The 17,384-nt window shown below is 39.9% G+C and overlaps 1 protein-coding gene across 1 annotated transcript in view; it reads left to right on the top strand.

The window, feature by feature from the left end:
• TAF15 (TATA-box binding protein associated factor 15) overlaps nucleotides 1-8,985 on the top strand; it is a 28,048-nt gene extending 19,063 nt beyond the window's left edge. Inside the window, exons 8-16 of the mRNA XM_070562472.1 lie at nucleotides 218-252; nucleotides 874-906; nucleotides 2,118-2,227; nucleotides 3,466-3,595; nucleotides 5,595-5,687; nucleotides 6,377-6,458; nucleotides 6,575-6,663; nucleotides 6,785-7,370; nucleotides 8,655-8,985. Coding sequence (XP_070418573.1) covers nucleotides 218-252; nucleotides 874-906; nucleotides 2,118-2,227; nucleotides 3,466-3,595; nucleotides 5,595-5,687; nucleotides 6,377-6,458; nucleotides 6,575-6,663; nucleotides 6,785-7,370; nucleotides 8,655-8,694 — 1,198 coding nt within the window. The 3' untranslated portion in view covers nucleotides 8,695-8,985. The remainder of the gene's footprint in view (nucleotides 1-217; nucleotides 253-873; nucleotides 907-2,117; nucleotides 2,228-3,465; nucleotides 3,596-5,594; nucleotides 5,688-6,376; nucleotides 6,459-6,574; nucleotides 6,664-6,784; nucleotides 7,371-8,654) is intronic.
• The last annotated feature ends 8,399 nt before the right edge of the window (nucleotides 8,986-17,384 follow it).

Genomic DNA, 17,384 nt, shown 5'->3' with positions numbered 1-17,384 from the left:
GCAATAGGCTTGAAAGGCACCCTTGTGGAAATAGATCCTTGGGAAAACACTTAGGTGAAAACATTTTGAAGTCTATGAAATGGAATTTACTGGAAAGTTAGAGGTGCTACTGTTTTCCTAGGCACTCTACTTGTGAGAGTTAAGTGTAGATTGAGCCCAGGGCTCAGCACATTAGAGACTTAAGGAAGAAATCATTTCTTCAATTTTTCCTCTGCAGTGGTGGTGACCGCGGTGGCTTCAAAAATTTTGGTGGTAAGTGCTGAGTATCCCAAAATGTTTCAGTGGAAATGCTATATAAATCTAAAAGCCACCAATATCCCGCAGACGCAGTCTAAGCCCTTTCTTATTCTGTTGAGGCTGGTGTGTGTTGTGTGCTTTAAAAAAAATTATATATATATATATACATATATATATCTCAAAACATTAAAAAGCTAAAGTTGATCTCAAACAGTCCAATGGGTTTCTACACAGTGAATTTGCATGAAAGAGTCTGTGGTGACCAATGAATGAGAGCTTCACTGGATTTTGACAGTACATTTCTTAATAAAGGTAGCTGACATGGTGTTGTTTAATTATTAGGGTTTTCCAATCAGCCTTCACAACCAGAGCTTAACAAAAGTGATACAAGCATAATGCCAAAGTGGCTGGTGCCGTCTGGGACAAGTTTAAGGAAATAGTGACATTCATCTTGATTTCTTAAACTTTTAATAACACTTAATTTATATATTTACTTTGTAAATCTGTGATGGTTGACTTTCAAGGATTTTGGAAATATTGTCTTTTCATGGCTTGGTTATTATTACTATTTTTAAATGATTTCTAATGAGTTGCCTTAAATAGCTTTCTTTTTCTTTTTCTTTTCTTTTTCCTTAGGTCACAGGGATTATGGACCCAGACCAGATGCTGGTAAGCTTTATGGTAGTTTGTGACTTTGCCATTAAAAGAATGTTAGTTTTCCATTTTTCCTAGGGAAAAGTGTGTCTCTTTGGAGGAGTTAGTACAAGAGGAAGATTTAATTTGATAGTGCTGCCAGAACTGGGGAACTTCACTTCTAAAGACATACCAGAGAAAACTTTAGGGGGATTGATTGTAAAGTTTGCTGGGGACAGTTGGGTGTTTGCTTTCCCAAGCTCTGCTTTGTCTTTTGTGAAGAAATAGTACTTGATTTTGTACTGCTAATTAGCAGTATTTAATTACTACAAATCAGATTTGAGAGAATTGGTATCATTGGGGAGTTAGAAAAGCTGTGTTTATGAAAATATTACATTGGATTGGTAGTCTGCTTAGTGGGCCTAAGAAACTTAAATTCATACGTGAATGAATTGTCTTACTCTGGGCAGAGGTCACTAATTTCATGTGGCTTTTTATTTTTAAATGAAATTCAAGGCTACCTGGAGCCTTTTAAAAGTGTAGATTTAGAGATTAAAAATCTATTTGAGCCAAAAACATTTAATATATATTGAAATCAGAACTTTTGTTTTTATTAAGATGCCAAAGTATTCTATATGGATGGCAATTTCTGAATTATCCCTTGATGGACTGAATTTTTGTACATCTTTCTTACTTTGTTGTACTAATCCAAAAGTGTGCATGTAAGGTAAGGTGTGTGTCGAGGTGCCCCTACCCTCTGGTATATACAAGCTTATTGCAATGAACGGGAAACCAGCAATTCTGCTTGGCTTGCTTTGGAGTCCAAAGTGTCAGATTTGGGGAATTTTCTATTAGAGAGCCTTAAAAGTATTGATTAGCCGTAATTAAGACTTTCCAAAGAAAGGAATGCTAATTTATACTAATTTTCTTCATCTCTTCATGAGCTCTAGTCTTGTATCTGAATCTGAAGAGTGAGATTTTTGAGACCTTGCTTAATTTGTCTATGTATTTCACATAGTGTGGACTTGGTCTACTTTACCTGAAATTTAGTTGTAAGAATTGATCTATTATGAAATAACTATTATGACCACTTTGCATGTTATATAAGATTTTTTGTATATTGGTCCTTTTTCCTTTTGGTCATAGAAACAGTTGAATGTTGGACAATGAATTATTGTTCTTGATTACTAAATAGGATGTAGTAAAACCAAGAAATATAAAATTAACTGTAATTTTTTTCCCCTTAGATTCAGAATCTGATAATTCAGATAACAACACAATCTTTGTGCAAGGACTTGGGGAGGGTGTGTCCACAGATCAAGTGGGGGAGTTCTTTAAACAGATAGGAATTATCAAGGTGAGTGAAAAGTATGGCTTATGTTGAAAATCTCATAATTATTAACAGGTTCTGGTTAAGATACATAGGTTACATAATAAGCCCGTATTCTAGTAATGCTTGTCTCTTTAAATTCCCTGATGCATATGTTCACTCAGGTCTGTTGGCCTTTGGCAAATGTGCTAAATACATGAAGATTTTATTCCTTGTTTGTGGTTATCCTTCCACAGCCTTTCATAGCTTTAGCTTTCAGTCTTAGGGCTATGAAAGTAGTCTCTGCCTAGCTCCTAAAATTGTGAGAACTGAATGAGATTATGAGAACATTTTATAGATTCTGAAATGCCAGTATGTGCAAACTCAAGTTGTTACTAACAACTTTTTTTTTTTTAAAGATTGGCGCCTGAGCTAACTGTTGCCAGTCTTCCTTTTTTTCCCCCCTTTTCTTCTTCCCAAAGCCCCCCAGTACATAGTTGTATATTGTAGTTGTAGGTCCTTCTTGTGCTATGTGGGATGCCACCTCAGCATAGCCTGATGAGTGGTGCCATGTATGCGCCCAGGATCTGCACCAGTGAAACCCTGGGCTGCCAAAGTGGAGCGTGGGAACTTACCCACTCGGCCACAGGGCTGGCCCCTGTTACTAACAACTTTTAATTTTGTTATTTAATGTCTGTTCTACATATTAGTCCAATATCTAATGCTTTATTTTGTAACTTACTGTTTATTGTTTACCTAAGTGTCTTGTATATTATTTTGTGCATATATTTTTCATCTCTTTAACTAGAAAGCAGCATTTAGAGCAGTGTTAGTAGATTGTAGCATTTACCTAAAATCATTTCTCAATTGTCCTTGTTTTGGTGTCTGGAATTACTTTTTTTTTTTTTTTAATCTTAGGGAGTTAAAATTTCTTAAGAAGTTAATCACACATGAAATATTTAAAAAATTTACACAGTTCTGAAAAGTAAAAATTCTTTGTCTTCCACTCCCATCCCAGCCAAATCCATTGTGTACTCCTTAATGGTAATCTGTTGATTTGTTTGGTGAATGTTCTTCCTGACCTTTTTTTAGTTTTACAAGTTATGTATTTACACGAAGCATTATCTACATTTTTTTTTTGTGGGTTTAGAGAAATTATGTATAGATAAAACAATATATTATATATTATGGATACATGAATTCCTTTAAGAAAAAATCTTTGATTATCTATATGGTTCATGATCACTTTTTCTTAAAATATTAACACTAACTTGTTTGTTTCTCAGACAAACAAGAAGACCGGGAAACCAATGATAAACCTGTACACAGACAAGGACACAGGGAAACCAAAAGGGGAGGCAACAGTGTCATTTGATGACCCTCCTTCAGCTAAGGCAGCCATTGACTGGTTTGATGGTATACCTCATTCATACAGTTTCAACATGCAGTTTGGATAAATATTTTCTAATCTTGAAGTCAAAATATGTCCTGGTAGACAGTGGTTATTTTCGTGTTTACTTTTGTAGATATTCTATTAAGAACACAGGCCAGAGTTTTTACATACCTTTAGAAATGAGATGAGCTCTCTCCTTGTTTGTCTAGAATGTTTCCTTATATCATACCTTGCGCTTGAGGCCACCCTGATAGAGATTAGAGGATTGACCTGGTTGACTCTATATACTTTTAAAATTTAGATTAACTTCCCTTCAAATATAAAATTAATACGTACTTAGAAGAAATAGTAAAACTTTTTTTCTCCCTGAAAATAAGAAAATATAGAAAAGTAGAAGGAGTAAAGCATCCAGAGTTCTCTATTCAGAAATAGCCACTGATAATATTTATTAAGTTTCCTTCCAGTCTTTTTAAGTATATTTTAAAAGTAGTTTATCATTATACTCCAAATCTAATTGTGTCTCATGCTTTTTTCACTTAACACAGTAATTTCTCCGTGTTGTTATAAATTTGTTTTTGTCCTACCCTAATTTAATAACTAACATAGTGTTTACTCTGGTTTGTGGGCTAGGCACAGTTCTAAGAGCTTTACATGCATTAACTCAGTTTGATCTTAACAGTAACCCTATGAGACATACACCCTATTACCACCATTTTACAGATGATGAAACTGAGGCATAGAGAAGCTAAGTAATTTTTAAGATCACAGAGTAAGTGGCAGAGTCAGGATTCAAATTCAGGCAGTTTCGCTCTACTGTCTCTAAAGTACTTAACCATTCCGAATTGACAGACACTTGAGGTCCCTTCTAGTTCTGAGATTATTGCACCTGTGTCTTCCAAAACATAATTGCATTTCTTTACTTCTTCAAAGACGAGATTGTGGTACTCTCTCTTTCCTTGTCTCCAAATATGGAGATTTTATTTCTATATTTATTATTTATTTTTATTATTTTTTTGCACTGAGCTGTCAGGCCCCATCACCTTGCTCTTGAAGGCTACGTCCATTCCTTCTCATTTTTCTGCTTTTTTCATAGTCCTGTGAATCATAAAGCAATTTCTTTTGCTCATATGTTCATAACATTATTGTGCCTTTGCCCACAGGGTATATGAGCCTCTTCAACCCAACTTCATAGTTCAGATTTTACCAGGTCTTTTTACAGCTTTTAAAATACTGATCCATAAATTGCTTCCTGTGTGAAAGTGCTTGTCATAACATCTGACATCGTGGAAAGTTGCCAACCGCAATGATTAGGGCTTTGATCAGGGAGCTGAGTTTCCTGGGTTTATAACCATTTTTTGAATCCTTGCGCCCCTTTTCCTTGTATGTCATTTCTTTTGTTTAGTGTAAAGTAAAAAAATTAATTCCCGTCTCTAAGGTCCTGGGGCACCAGAATAGGTGAATGGGTGCATGTATGTAAGTAATGATAGATGCACACATTATTTTTAACGATATGCTACTTGCATATGGTAAAAAAATTGCAAACAGTAACAAGAGTATATAGCAAAAAGTGAGTTTCCTTTCCATCTTTGACCCTTAGTAATTTCGTTTCCTCTTTGGAAAGTTAGGCACAATAGGCAGTGTATATACAAGCATGTGTGTGCATATGTAGGTACAGATGCACATGCATACACACGTGCATGCACACTCATTCTCTTTAAAAAACAGAAATGGTAGCATATTACACACATTGTTCTGCACTTGGCTTTTTTCCTGTTAAATATTAGATGTGGGTTATTTTGCTTAGTAAGAAGTGACTGTTTCCCATTGACAGATGTACTCTATTCAATAGGTTGTGTCATGTTTTAGCACTGTTACATTGACTGTTGGGAACACTAGTGTGTTTGAATTTCTGTGAGGACATGTCAGTTATTCCTCTGAAACTGAAAATTTCCAAGACAGTTTTATATTTTTGTTAAGAGTGGAATAGCACTTTTTCAAAAACCGTTTTCCTTTTTTTTTTAGGAAAAGAATTCCATGGCAACATCATTAAAGTGTCCTTTGCTACCAGAAGACCTGAATTTATGAGAGGAGGTGGAAGTGGAGGTGGGCGGCGAGGTAAGATACTTGTTGCTCACAGGCCTGGATATTATACAAAGGGTTTGAATTTTAGTCCATGTTCTGTCCCTATCGTGTGAACTTGCTACAACCTCTTTCTCCCCCTAGGTCTTTTTCCTTCTATCTTAAAGTGAAGGTAGGTACTGAATAGGAGATTAGGTAAATTGGGTGTCATAATAGCTAAGAAAGTAGTGGAAGAATGTTCTAGAAATCGTTTTAGAAAGCTATATAGTGGTTTGTTGTTTACCTGGAAATCAGGAGGCAATTGTTTAAATGATACCTAATTAGGAGTTAATCTGACCAATTTGTGAGTTCTCTGATACAGTTATTGCCAGTTCTTTCATTTCTGTTGCATTTAATTCCTTAAATTTGGGATATGTCTTCCCACTTAACCTTTATCACAGAGATTCTCAAACTAAGGAGGGTATATAGCAAGTGGACTTTGAAGTTTTTTAGTGCGTTGTTTGCCCTGTAGTGTGTGCCTGGGGTCTTCTACATTTCCTGCATTTGCTAGGTAAAGCCCCAAATCAATCACAGAGTCTTACCATAAGGAGTTAATTTGGGCATTGGGGGGGGGGCTGCCCAGTTATTGATGGGCACTTGCTCTTTGTTCTTTCATCTGGTGCTTTTCCTCTGCTTTGTTAATGTCTGCTGCTGATTTTTCTCCCCTCCCCCCTACTTCCCTTCAGGCCGTGGAGGATATAGAGGCCGTGGAGGCTTTCAGGGGAGAGGTGGAGACCCCAAAAGTGGGGACTGGGTTTGCCCTAATCCGTAAGTATCCCATTTATTTTGGTGGGAGTAGGAGTTGGGATTGGGGTTGGAGGGTACAAGAGGGGGTTCTGAATCCACTGGAAACTATTGAGTATTTTATTTTCCTCCTTTCTTAGGTCATGTGGAAATATGAACTTTGCTCGAAGGAATTCCTGCAATCAGTGCAATGAGCCCAGACCTGAGGACTCTCGTCCCTCAGGAGGAGGTAGGTCAGCCCTTTGGATCAGCCTTTTAACAGCATCTACGTGGTATTTATTTTCTCACTAGCATTAAGGAGGCTTTACCTTACTCTGCTGGCCTCACTGGTTTGTATTTCTACCTTGCAGATTTCCGGGGAAGAGGCTACGGTGGAGAGAGGGGCTACAGAGGTCGTGGGGGCAGAGGTGGAGACCGAGGTGGCTACGGTGCTGACAGAAGTGGGGGTGGCTATGGTGGAGACAGAAGTGGCGGCGGTGGCTACGGAGGAGATAGAAGTGGAGGTGGCTATGGTGGAGACAGAAGTGGGGGCGGCTATGGTGGAGACAGAGGAGGTGGTTATGGTGGGGACCGAGGAGGCGGCTATGGAGGAGACCGAGGAGGCGGCTATGGAGGAGACCGAGGAGGCGGCTATGGAGGAGACCGAGGTGGTGGCTATGGAGGAGACCGAGGAGGCTATGGTGGAGATCGAGGAGGCTATGGTGGAGACCGAGGAGGCTATGGTGGAGACCGAGGAGGCTATGGAGGAGACCGAGGAGGTTACGGAGGAGACCGAAGTGGGGGGGGCTACGGAGGAGACCGTGGTGGTGGCGGTGGCTATTGTGGAGACCGAAGTGGAGGCTACGGAGGAGACAGGAGTGGTGGCGGCTATGGAGGAGACCGAGGTGGGGGCTATGGAGGAGACCGAGGTGGCTATGGAGGCAAAATGGGAGGAAGGTGAGTATTAGAATGTACTTGTTAACCTTTCTTAGCGTAATACTCCTAGATTTGAGGATCTCAGCCCTTGTTGTCACATTTTCTACTAAGTATCCAGTTTTTTGGACCTTTATTGGCAACTCTCTCAGTTAGGCTAGAGAAAATCCATTTAGTTCCCTGCTTAGCAATTTCTAAAATTTGTGTTGGAAATTCTTATTCATGCATCTTCATATTTGCATGTGTGTGTATCATTCTTCCCCTTAGCTAAAGATAATTGGGATTGAGAGAGAATTTGAAACTTTATGTAAATCAAGCTTTCTTAATATAAGTGAGGGGAAAGCACACCTTTCATAGGGGTGTTTTCTTTTCAAATCACATGCTACCCTGCAGTTGTTTCTCTGGAGATTCTGATACTACCTTTTCCAGATGAAAGTTGCTGATGGTACTGATGGGAGTGTGTTGGCACATGAATGTTTTAGAGGCAGAAAAAGTTGAATAACCAGTGATGTAAAATAACTTAAGTTATTATACTAAGCATCTTTATGCCAGAGGCAATGTTGGGTAGCGAGAATTGGCAGAGCACTTGGTGAAGATTGGAGACAGACTGGGTTCAAATCCTGGCTCTACCGCTTATGAGCTCTGTCTGACCTTAGGCAAGTTATTTAACTCTTTGGAGCATTAGTATTCTCATCTGTAAAATGGGGCTAATAATACCTCCTTTGTGGAGTTGTGTTAGATTACGTTATAGTAGCTGCTGGCCCATAGTAAGCTCTGTATAATTGTTAGCTATTAGTAACTATCATCTGTTGAACACTTCTTACTGTGTGGCAAATCCTGTGAAAGTATCTTTATATACTTTAGTTCTAGTCCTTCTGTCAGTCCCATGAGGTAGATGTACTTCCCATTTTATGGAGTAAGAAATATTGAGTAACTTTTCCGAGGTCACATAGTAAGTGGTAGATCCAGAATTCTTACATGAAAGTGTTTACTTGCTTATTGCACTATGTCACTCTTCTGTTTAGAATATTAGAATTGGCAGTCTCTGACCTCCTGAAATACCACAGTGGTTTGAAGTCCTTATTCTAGGTGGAAAATTTTTAACAGTTAGTGATAACAAAGCTTATTCTAGGAACTTTCTGGGTCTTTTATTAAGCGCTTTCTGTGAGTAGAGAGATAAATTGGGCATGCTGTCATCCTTAGAAATTGTCAAGCTGATGTCAGTCACGAGTACCCTGAAGAAGTGTCTGATTCTTCCCCTTGGTAGAAAATTAGAATTTAGTCTGGCTCTTTATTTTTCATTTCTAGAAACGACTACAGAAATGATCAGCGCAACCGACCATACTGATGACTGTTTTGAATGTTCCTTTGTCTCTGACATGATCCATAGTGAAATTGCCAGAGTTTTGCCTGCTGCTTTCCTCGTGGCCTCTTCTTGGGTAGTGAAATTAAGTGACATTTGGATTTTTATTTGGGTGGGAGGGCTGGGACAGTTTTTCTTTTAGAAATGTCCGTTGAAATTTCCCCCTTTAGTTTCCAACCTTCTTCTTCCCAACCTTTAAAGCTAAGTGCGTTGTAAAATATTGCCAAAATGGAAAGTGTTTTGTAATACTGCAATAAAGGCTGCTTGTTTTGTGGACTTTTGTACATTAGTGCATTGTTCTGTCACATTCAGGATTCAGTTGTAGCAGACTCTAACCCTAAAGAATTAGGAAATTAATTCTCCTTCATTAAATTAAAATGTTATTTTCACAGTATTTATTGAGCTCCTAGTCTGTTTAGAGTAGTAGTTTCCAAGACTGACTGTGTATCAGAATCACCCAAGGTTATTAAAATTACAGATTCCTAAGCTTCACCCAGGTCTACTGAATCAGAACTTGGTGGGGTGTGGGGAGGTAGGGCTGGGAATCCTTATACGTATCAAGCTCACCAGGTGGTTTTGAAACAGTTTAGTTCCAGTTTACAGGAGAAGCATTTATTTAGGGCAGTGTTCTAGATGCTGGGAATATGGAGGTCTAAGGGTTAGGTAGGAAGGGTAAGAATTCGACAAGCTGGGTCTAAAATACCAATGTACATGATATGTTATTTGGTATTCATTAAAGAACTATTTCTCCTATCCTTACCAAGGGTAAGGCACTGCACCAGATGCTGGATATGTTGTCCATCAACCAAGCAGGCAATATGTAGTCTTATAAGTGTTCCAGTAAGAATAAGTACAAGGTGCTTTAGGGCTGATTGGAAGGACACTTAATCTAGTCATGTGGGATTGGGAGGATTTGGTGAGTCTTGAGGATAGAGTGGGAATTGGCCTAGTAAAGAGGCTGGGATGAGGAAATGGTGTTCCCAGCAGAAACCTAATGACATGAACAAATCAGGAGTTAAGAGAAAGACTGAGAATCAGGCTCTGTGCTTGAGGGAAATCCTGTGTAGTACATTGTGATTGGAGGGAGGACTTCAAGGATGGGCATGACTGGACAGGTAAACAAGCTGTATGATAAGCTGTTTGATTTTTCCCCTGCTTCCAAATAGGGAGTCATTAAAAGATTTTAATCAGGGGAGTGGCCTGACCTGAGTGGCATCAACTGAAAGATGATTATGACTGCCTTGTGGAGAGGCTGGACTAAAGACAGAATGGTAAGCCAAATGAGAGATGATACTGCTCTGAGCTCAGGTAGGACTGGACAAGGAGGAGATAACTAAATAGATTTGAGAAATTTGACGGGATTTGTCTGGATATCAGAAACAGTAGGAAGGGAAGAGTCAGGTTTCTGGTCTGGGCAATTGTATAGATGTACTGTTCATTGCAATAGGAAACAGTGGGAAAGGAACAGGTTTGGAAGCAAGTGAGGGGAATTTGTTTTTGGGTATGTTGAGTTTGGGGCACTTGTGAAACTTCCAAGTAGAGACATCTAGTAGGCAGCTAGGTGTGCAAATCTGTAGCTCAGGAAACAGTGGCATTGAACATGAATGCTCCTCTGATTTTCTTCCTTCCTGACTTCTGTCTCTTTTGCTAGCTTCTCTGCTTGACCTTTACATGTTGGAAGTTTCTCAGGGCTTGTTCTGATCCGCTTTTTCTTTTTTATTTACACTTACATTTATCCTGGGTGAACTCATTCAGACTGTAGCTTTAAATACCATCTGATAATGGTGATGAATACCAAATTTATGTCTCTCGTCCAGACCTCTCCCCTGAACTCTGGATTATATGCAGCTACCTACTTGACCTTTGCACTAGGATATACTCAACAGACCTTTTTTTTGGTGATTCCACCATGACTGAACAGAAGTTTTTATTTTTTTTATTTTAAAAAATTTTTCCTTTTTCTCCCCAAAGCCTCTTGGTACAGTGTATTTTTAGTTGTGTGTCCCTCTAGTTGTGGCATGTGGAACACCGCCTCAGCACGGCCTGACGAGCAGTGCCAGGTTCGCGCCCAGGAACGGGCGAAACCCTGGGCTGCCGAAGCAGAGTGCACGAACTTAACCACTTGGCCATGGGGCTGGCCCCTGAACAGAAATTTTGATCTCCCCGTCCAAGTCAGTTTCTCTCTTCTAGTCTTCCTCATTTCAGTAAGTGTCTTCATCATACACCCAGGTCAGATCAGATCAAAAACTTAGAATTTACACCTGATTTCTCTTTCATTCATCATGTACCTGCAATTCTTCTTAATTCTACCTCCAAAATATCCTGAAGCTATCTTTATATTCTTGATTACAGTCCTGGTACAAGCCACAATCATTTCTCTTCTGGAGAATTGCAGTAGCCCATTAATAGGTCTCCCTACACAATCTTGCCCCTCTAAATTTCACACAGCAGCCAAACGATACTGTAAGATATAAATCAGACTATATGTTATACCTCTTTAAAATCCTTTCAATAGCTTTCCTTTACATGTAGGCCATAAAGTCCTTACCCTGGCTTTCAAAGCTGCATATGATCTGGCCTCTGTGTCTCCAACTTCATGCTGTAACATTTATCCATACTTTCTTTGCTTTAACCATGTTGGTCATAAATCTTTTTTTTTGAGGAAGATTATAGCCCTGAGCTAACATCTGTCCCCAATACTCCTCTTTTTTGCTGAGGAAGACTGGCCCTGAGCTAACACCCTTGCCCATCTTCCTCTACTTTGTATGTTGGACTCCTGCCACAGCATGGCTTGACAAGTGGTGTGTAGGTCCACACCTGGGATCCGAACCGGCAAACCCCAGGCTGCCAAAGCAGAACGTGTGCACTTAACCACTGTGCCACCGGGCTGGCCCAACTCACAATTCTTGATGATACCAAATATGCTTCTGCTTCTGTATCTTTGCATATGGTTTGTCTAGGACTCTCTTCGCTCAAATATTCACATTGTTGACTTGTTTTTGCTACAGTGTTGGGTTAAATTCCACCCTCTTGCCCTTCTAGGTCTTCCCTGGACTTCCTGTGTAAAATAATGCTTCTCCTCAGTCATTCTCACATCACCCCTTAAAATGTCATCACAGTACTTATCACTGTTTGAAATGATCTTTTTGTGGTTGTTAATTTCTCTTTCCTCCATTAGAATATAAACTCTAGGGCCGGCCCCGTGGCCGAGTGGTTAAGTTCACATGCTCCGCTTCGGCGGCCCAGGGTTTTGCCAGTTCGGATCCTGGGCACGGACATGACACTGCTTATTAGGCGACGTTGAGGTGGCGTCCCACATACCACAACTAGAAGGACCCACAACTAAAATATACAACTATGTACTTGAGGGATTTGGGGAGAAAAAGGGGAAAAAAAAAAGATTGGCAACCACTTGTTAACTCAGGTGCCAATCTTACAAAAAAAAAAAAAGAATATAAACTCTAGGAGAGTAGGGAACCTTGTCTCTTGTTCACTGTTCTACCCCAGGGCCTAGAACAGTGTCAAGTACTCAATGAATATTGACTGAATGAATCTGTTATAGATTGGAGTCTTGTTATTATGTAAATGATAAAATGATGAGAGTAGATAGGATTAAAATAAGACTATCTAGAGTAGTGCTGCTCCATCCTAGCTGTATACTAGAATTAGCCAGGAAGTTTTTTAAAACACAAGGATGTCTGGGCTCCACTCCAAAACAGTGAAATCTGTAGGGCCTGGGCATTTTTAAAAGAGTCCCAGTTGATTCTAATGGTTTTGGAAGATAGAACAGTCATGTGCTGCATAATGGCGTTTTGGTCAATGACGGACTGCAGATATGATCGTGGTCTCATAAGGTTATAATTGGAACTGAAAAATTCCTATTGCCTAGTGATGATGTAGCTGTTGTAAGGTCGTAGCGCAATGCATTACTCATGTTTGTGGTAATGCTCGTTTAAACAGACCTGCACTGCCAGTTGCATAAAAGTGTATTATGTACAGTACATAATACTTGATAATGACTATTACTGTTTTATTTTTTATTTTTTTATTTTTTGAGGAAGATTAGCCCTGAGCTAACTACTGCCATTCCTCCTATTTTTGCTGAGGAAGCCTGGCCCTGAGCTAACATCCGTGCCCATCTTCCTCTACTTTATAATGTGGGATGCCTACCACAGCATGGCGTACCAAGCGGTGTCATGTCCGCACCTGGGATCCGAACCAGCGAACCCCGCGCCGCCGAGAAGCAGAACATGCGAACTTAACCGCTGTGCCACCGGGCCGGCCCCATGACTGTTACTGTTTTATATATTTACTATAATTTTTATTTTTGTTTTAGAGTGTACTCTTTATACTTAAAACAAAGTAAAACAGTATGCCTTGTTATGCCGACAGCGGCCTCATACATTTTGTGTTGACCATGTCTTGATTCCATCATTCTCTTGTGCTTGATTTAATCTCATGTTTTGTTCATCATGGCCCCTAAGCATACAAAATCCACTGCTAATGTTGCCAGTAAGAGGCCATGTTGAGTAATTGACCTGGAAACAAACTTAAAAGTGATTAAAGACTACAGGTGGAAGATCAGTGATGGTTATTTCTTGCCAGTCAGGCATGTCCCGTTCCCCCATAGCCACAATCTTGAAGGACAAGAACAAAGTGATGGAAACTGTTAAAGGATCTACTTCATTGAAGACGAGGAGACTAACAAAAATTCAAGAAGGGCATGTATCAGACATGGAGAGATTTCAGATGACCTGGATTGAAGACCAGACACAAAAGTGTATCCTTCTCAGCACCATGATGGTCATGGCCAAAGGAGAACGTTTGTTTGCCATGTTGAAAGAAAAGGTTGGACCTGACTATGATCTTGAGTTTACTGCTAACTCTGGGGTGGTTTAAACAATTCAAGAATTGTTATTTATTACATAATGTGAAAATGAGTGGTGAATCTGTGAGTGCTGATGGGAAAGCAACTGAAGAATTTTTGGAAACTCTAGATAAGCTGATTGTGGAGGAAAGTTACTTTCTAGAATAAATACTCAATGTGGATGAAACCTCCCTATTCTGGAAGGAGGCTAAGTCAATGCCAGGTTTCACAGCTTTTAAGGACAGGATAATAATGTTGCTTTTGGGGCAGTGTTGCAGGCTACCAATTAGCCCTTTGTGATCTGGCACAGTGAGAACCCCAGGACCGTCAAGCATGTCAATAAGCACACACTGTCAGCGTACTACAGGAGCAATAAGGAGGCATGGATGACCCAGCTCCTCTTCCAAGATGTCCTCCTAAATTGCTCTGCCAGGAAAATGGAGAAGTATTGTTTGGAGAATAACATACCTTTTAAAATTTTGCTCATTGCTCATAATCCTGCCCGACAGCCTCCTCTTATTGGTGATTTTCATCCCGGTATCAAAGTAGTGTTTGTCCTTCCAAACACCACCTCTTTGATCCAACCAATGGATCAAGGAGTTGTAGCAGCTTTTAAGGCCTACTGCCTGAGGAGGACCTTTGCCCAGGCTATTGCTGCAACTGAGGAAGACACTGAGAAGACACTGATGCAGTTCTGGAAGGATTACAACATCTACAGCTTCATCGAGAACCTTGCTTGGGCTTAGGGTCATGTCACCAAGGAGTGTATGAATGGCATCTGGAAGAAGGCACACAAGTTCGTCCATGCCTTCAAAGGATTTTCCAAGGATGAGGAGGTTGCAAAAATCAACAAGGCTGTGGTTGAGATGGGAGACGACTTTATCCTGGGTGTGGATGAGGCTGACACTGAGGAGCTCCTAGAGGTGATTCCTGAGGAACTGACTAATGAGGGGTTCTTGGAACTGGAACAGGAATGTATAGCTGAAGAAGAGGCAAAAGAAAAGGGAGCTTCAAGAGAAGAAAAGGAACCCCCAAGAAAACTCACAGTGAAGGGTTTAGCAGAAGCTTTTGCAGACCTCAACAAGCTCCTCAAAAAGTTTTGAAAGCATAGACCCCGATACTGAAAGGTGTTCATTAATAGAGAGGAGTGTTCATGGTGTACTGTGTGCTTCAAGCAAATCTATGATGAAAAAAGAAACCAAACCACCATGGACATGTTTCTGAAAAGAGTGATGCCTCCTTAAGAAGAGCTTCAGGCAGGTCCTTCAGGAGGTATTCCAGAAGAAAGCATTGTGACCATAGGAGATGAGAGCTCCCCGCATGTTTTTGTCCTGAAGACCTTCCAGTGGGATAAGAAGAGGAGGTAGAAGACAGTGATATTGATGATTCTAACGCTGTGTAGGACTAGGCTCGTGTGTGTGTCTTAGTTTTTAACAAAAAAGTTTAAAAGGTAAAAATACAAAATATTTTAAAAATAGAAGAAGGCTTATGAACTAAGGATATAAGAAAAAAATATTTTTGTACAGCTGTACAATGTGTTTGTGTTTTAAGTTGTGTTATGACAAAAGAGTCAAAAAGTTAAAAATTAAAAAGTATATTAAAAAAGCTAAGGTTAATTTATTATTGAAGAAATATTTTTTAAAAAATTTAATATATACTAAATGTCCAGTGTTTATAAAATCTTTAGTAGTTTACAGTAATGTCGTAGGCCTGCACATTCACTCATCACTCACTCAGTGACTCACCCAGAGCAATTTCCAGTCCTCCAAGCCCCATTCATGGTAAGTGCTCTATACAGGTGTACCACTTTTTGTATTTTATGCCATACTTTTACTGTACCTTTTCTATGTTTAGATATGTTTAGATACACAGATACTTACCATTGTGTTTCAGTTGCTTACAGTATTCAGTACAGTAACGTGCTGTGCAGGTTTGTAGCCTAGGAGCAATAGGCTATACCATATAGCCTACTGTGAAGTAGGCTGTACCATCTAGGTTTGTGTAAGTACATTATGATGTTCGCACAATGACAAAGTCACCTAATGACACATTTCTCAGAATGTCTCCCCTTTGGTAAGCGATGCATGACTGTAGAGAGAGAAGAGCCTAGGACAGAACCCTGAGAAATACTGATATTTAAGAGATAACAGAAGAGAATCCTGAAACAAGAGACTGGGAATGGCCACTGAGGTGTCAGTGCAACCCCAGGGAAGAATGGATTTCAAGGAGGGAAAAGCTAATGGTGTCAAGTGCTCAGGCCAGGCCAGCTCATATAAAGGAGAGAAAGCACTCATTTATTTAGCAATATGTAGGTTGTAAATTATCTTAGCAGAGTTTCTCCACTTTGGTACTACTGATATTTTGGGTTGGATAATTCTTTATTGTGGGAGCTTCCCTGTGCATTGTAGGATGTTTAGCAGCATTCCTAGCCTCTACCACGAGACATCAGTAGCAGCCCCTGGTTGTGACAACCAAAAGTGTCTTCTGACATTGCCAATGTCAGAAAATTGCCCCTGTTGAGAACCACTGTCTTAGCAAAAGCAGTTTTGGTAGAGAATTGAATTCTGAACCCAAACTGAAGTGAGATAATGAATAATAGAAATTAGAGAAATGGATACAGGTGATGTGGACAATTATTTAAGAATCTTGATTATGAAGGATGATTAGAGGTGGGATGAGGTAAGACAGAGATAGGGGTTTGTGGGGAGTTATTTTTAAGATAGATGAGAATTGAGCATGTTTGTACCCTGCTTGGAAGGAAATGGGGATAATTGATGTTGAAACCCTTGAAGGAATGGCATCCAGAACACTGGTGGAGGGTTTGCCTTAGAAGAGGAGAATGCCTCTTGCATTGTGGTTGGAGGTAAGGATAGGTACAGTTGCTGTAATAGTAATAACAAATAACTGACATTTATTGGGAGATAACTATGTGCCAGGCACTGTTATAAGCAGTCTGTATGTTAACTTACTTAATTCTCACAATGCCATGAGGCAAGGAGATATAGGAAACCTTTCATGGAAGAGGTGAATGGTGTAAATGATTTTGATTGACACTGGAAGGGACTTGTCAGAGCGTACAGTGAGGAACAGGGGTACTGAGAGGTTAAGCAGCTTGCCCAAGATCACATCTCTAGTAAGTCACAGAGCCAGGATTCTAACCCAAGCGTCTGGCGTTAGAGCCTGTGCTCTTAACTACTATATATGAGGATGCTTACAACAGGTGGCAGGAAGTTGAGGTAATTCCATCTGATGTCTTTTTTTTTTCCCTGAAGAGAAAGTCTACTGAGATTTGGGGAAGTAATATGATAGAAAGTTTGAGGAGATTTAAGGAGTGTGAGGATAGAGAAGGCTTGAGATAACCATTGTGGGAAATAGGAAAGTATCATGACTAGGAACCCATAAAATTGCCAGACAAGAATAAGGGCTTAGTTAAGGAAGGGGCAAGTATTTGGGGGTACCAGTCTGTACCGATTGTGATTTTTCTCCAGCTTTAGTCAGCAACTTGGTTATAGGAACAGAGGCAATTTGATTTAGAGTTAGGGATTTTACTAGTCAGAGAGGTGATAGTGGAGGTATGGGAATAGTAAGGATAGTGGTTGATGGAAGGAGTCCAGGCTGAGTAGGAAGAAAAAATGAAAGGGGGCTAACAGGGATACAGACTAACAGAATGCAGGGAAGTCAGGAGCTTAGTGATGAAAGTCAAAGAACTGGTAGTGGGGATAAAAGAGCTAGATTGATAGTAGTGGGGGATGGGTCAAGTTGGTAAGAGGAAATGGTCCAAGAGCCAAGCTTTCCAGGATTTTCTCCT

Source organism: Equus przewalskii, chromosome 10 (assembly GCF_037783145.1).
Source record: "Equus przewalskii isolate Varuska chromosome 10, EquPr2, whole genome shotgun sequence".
In the NCBI taxonomy this organism is placed as follows: domain Eukaryota; kingdom Metazoa; phylum Chordata; class Mammalia; order Perissodactyla; family Equidae; genus Equus; species Equus przewalskii.
The sequence above is the reverse complement of the archived record's forward strand: the minus strand, read 5'-3'. Positions and strand labels throughout refer to the sequence as shown.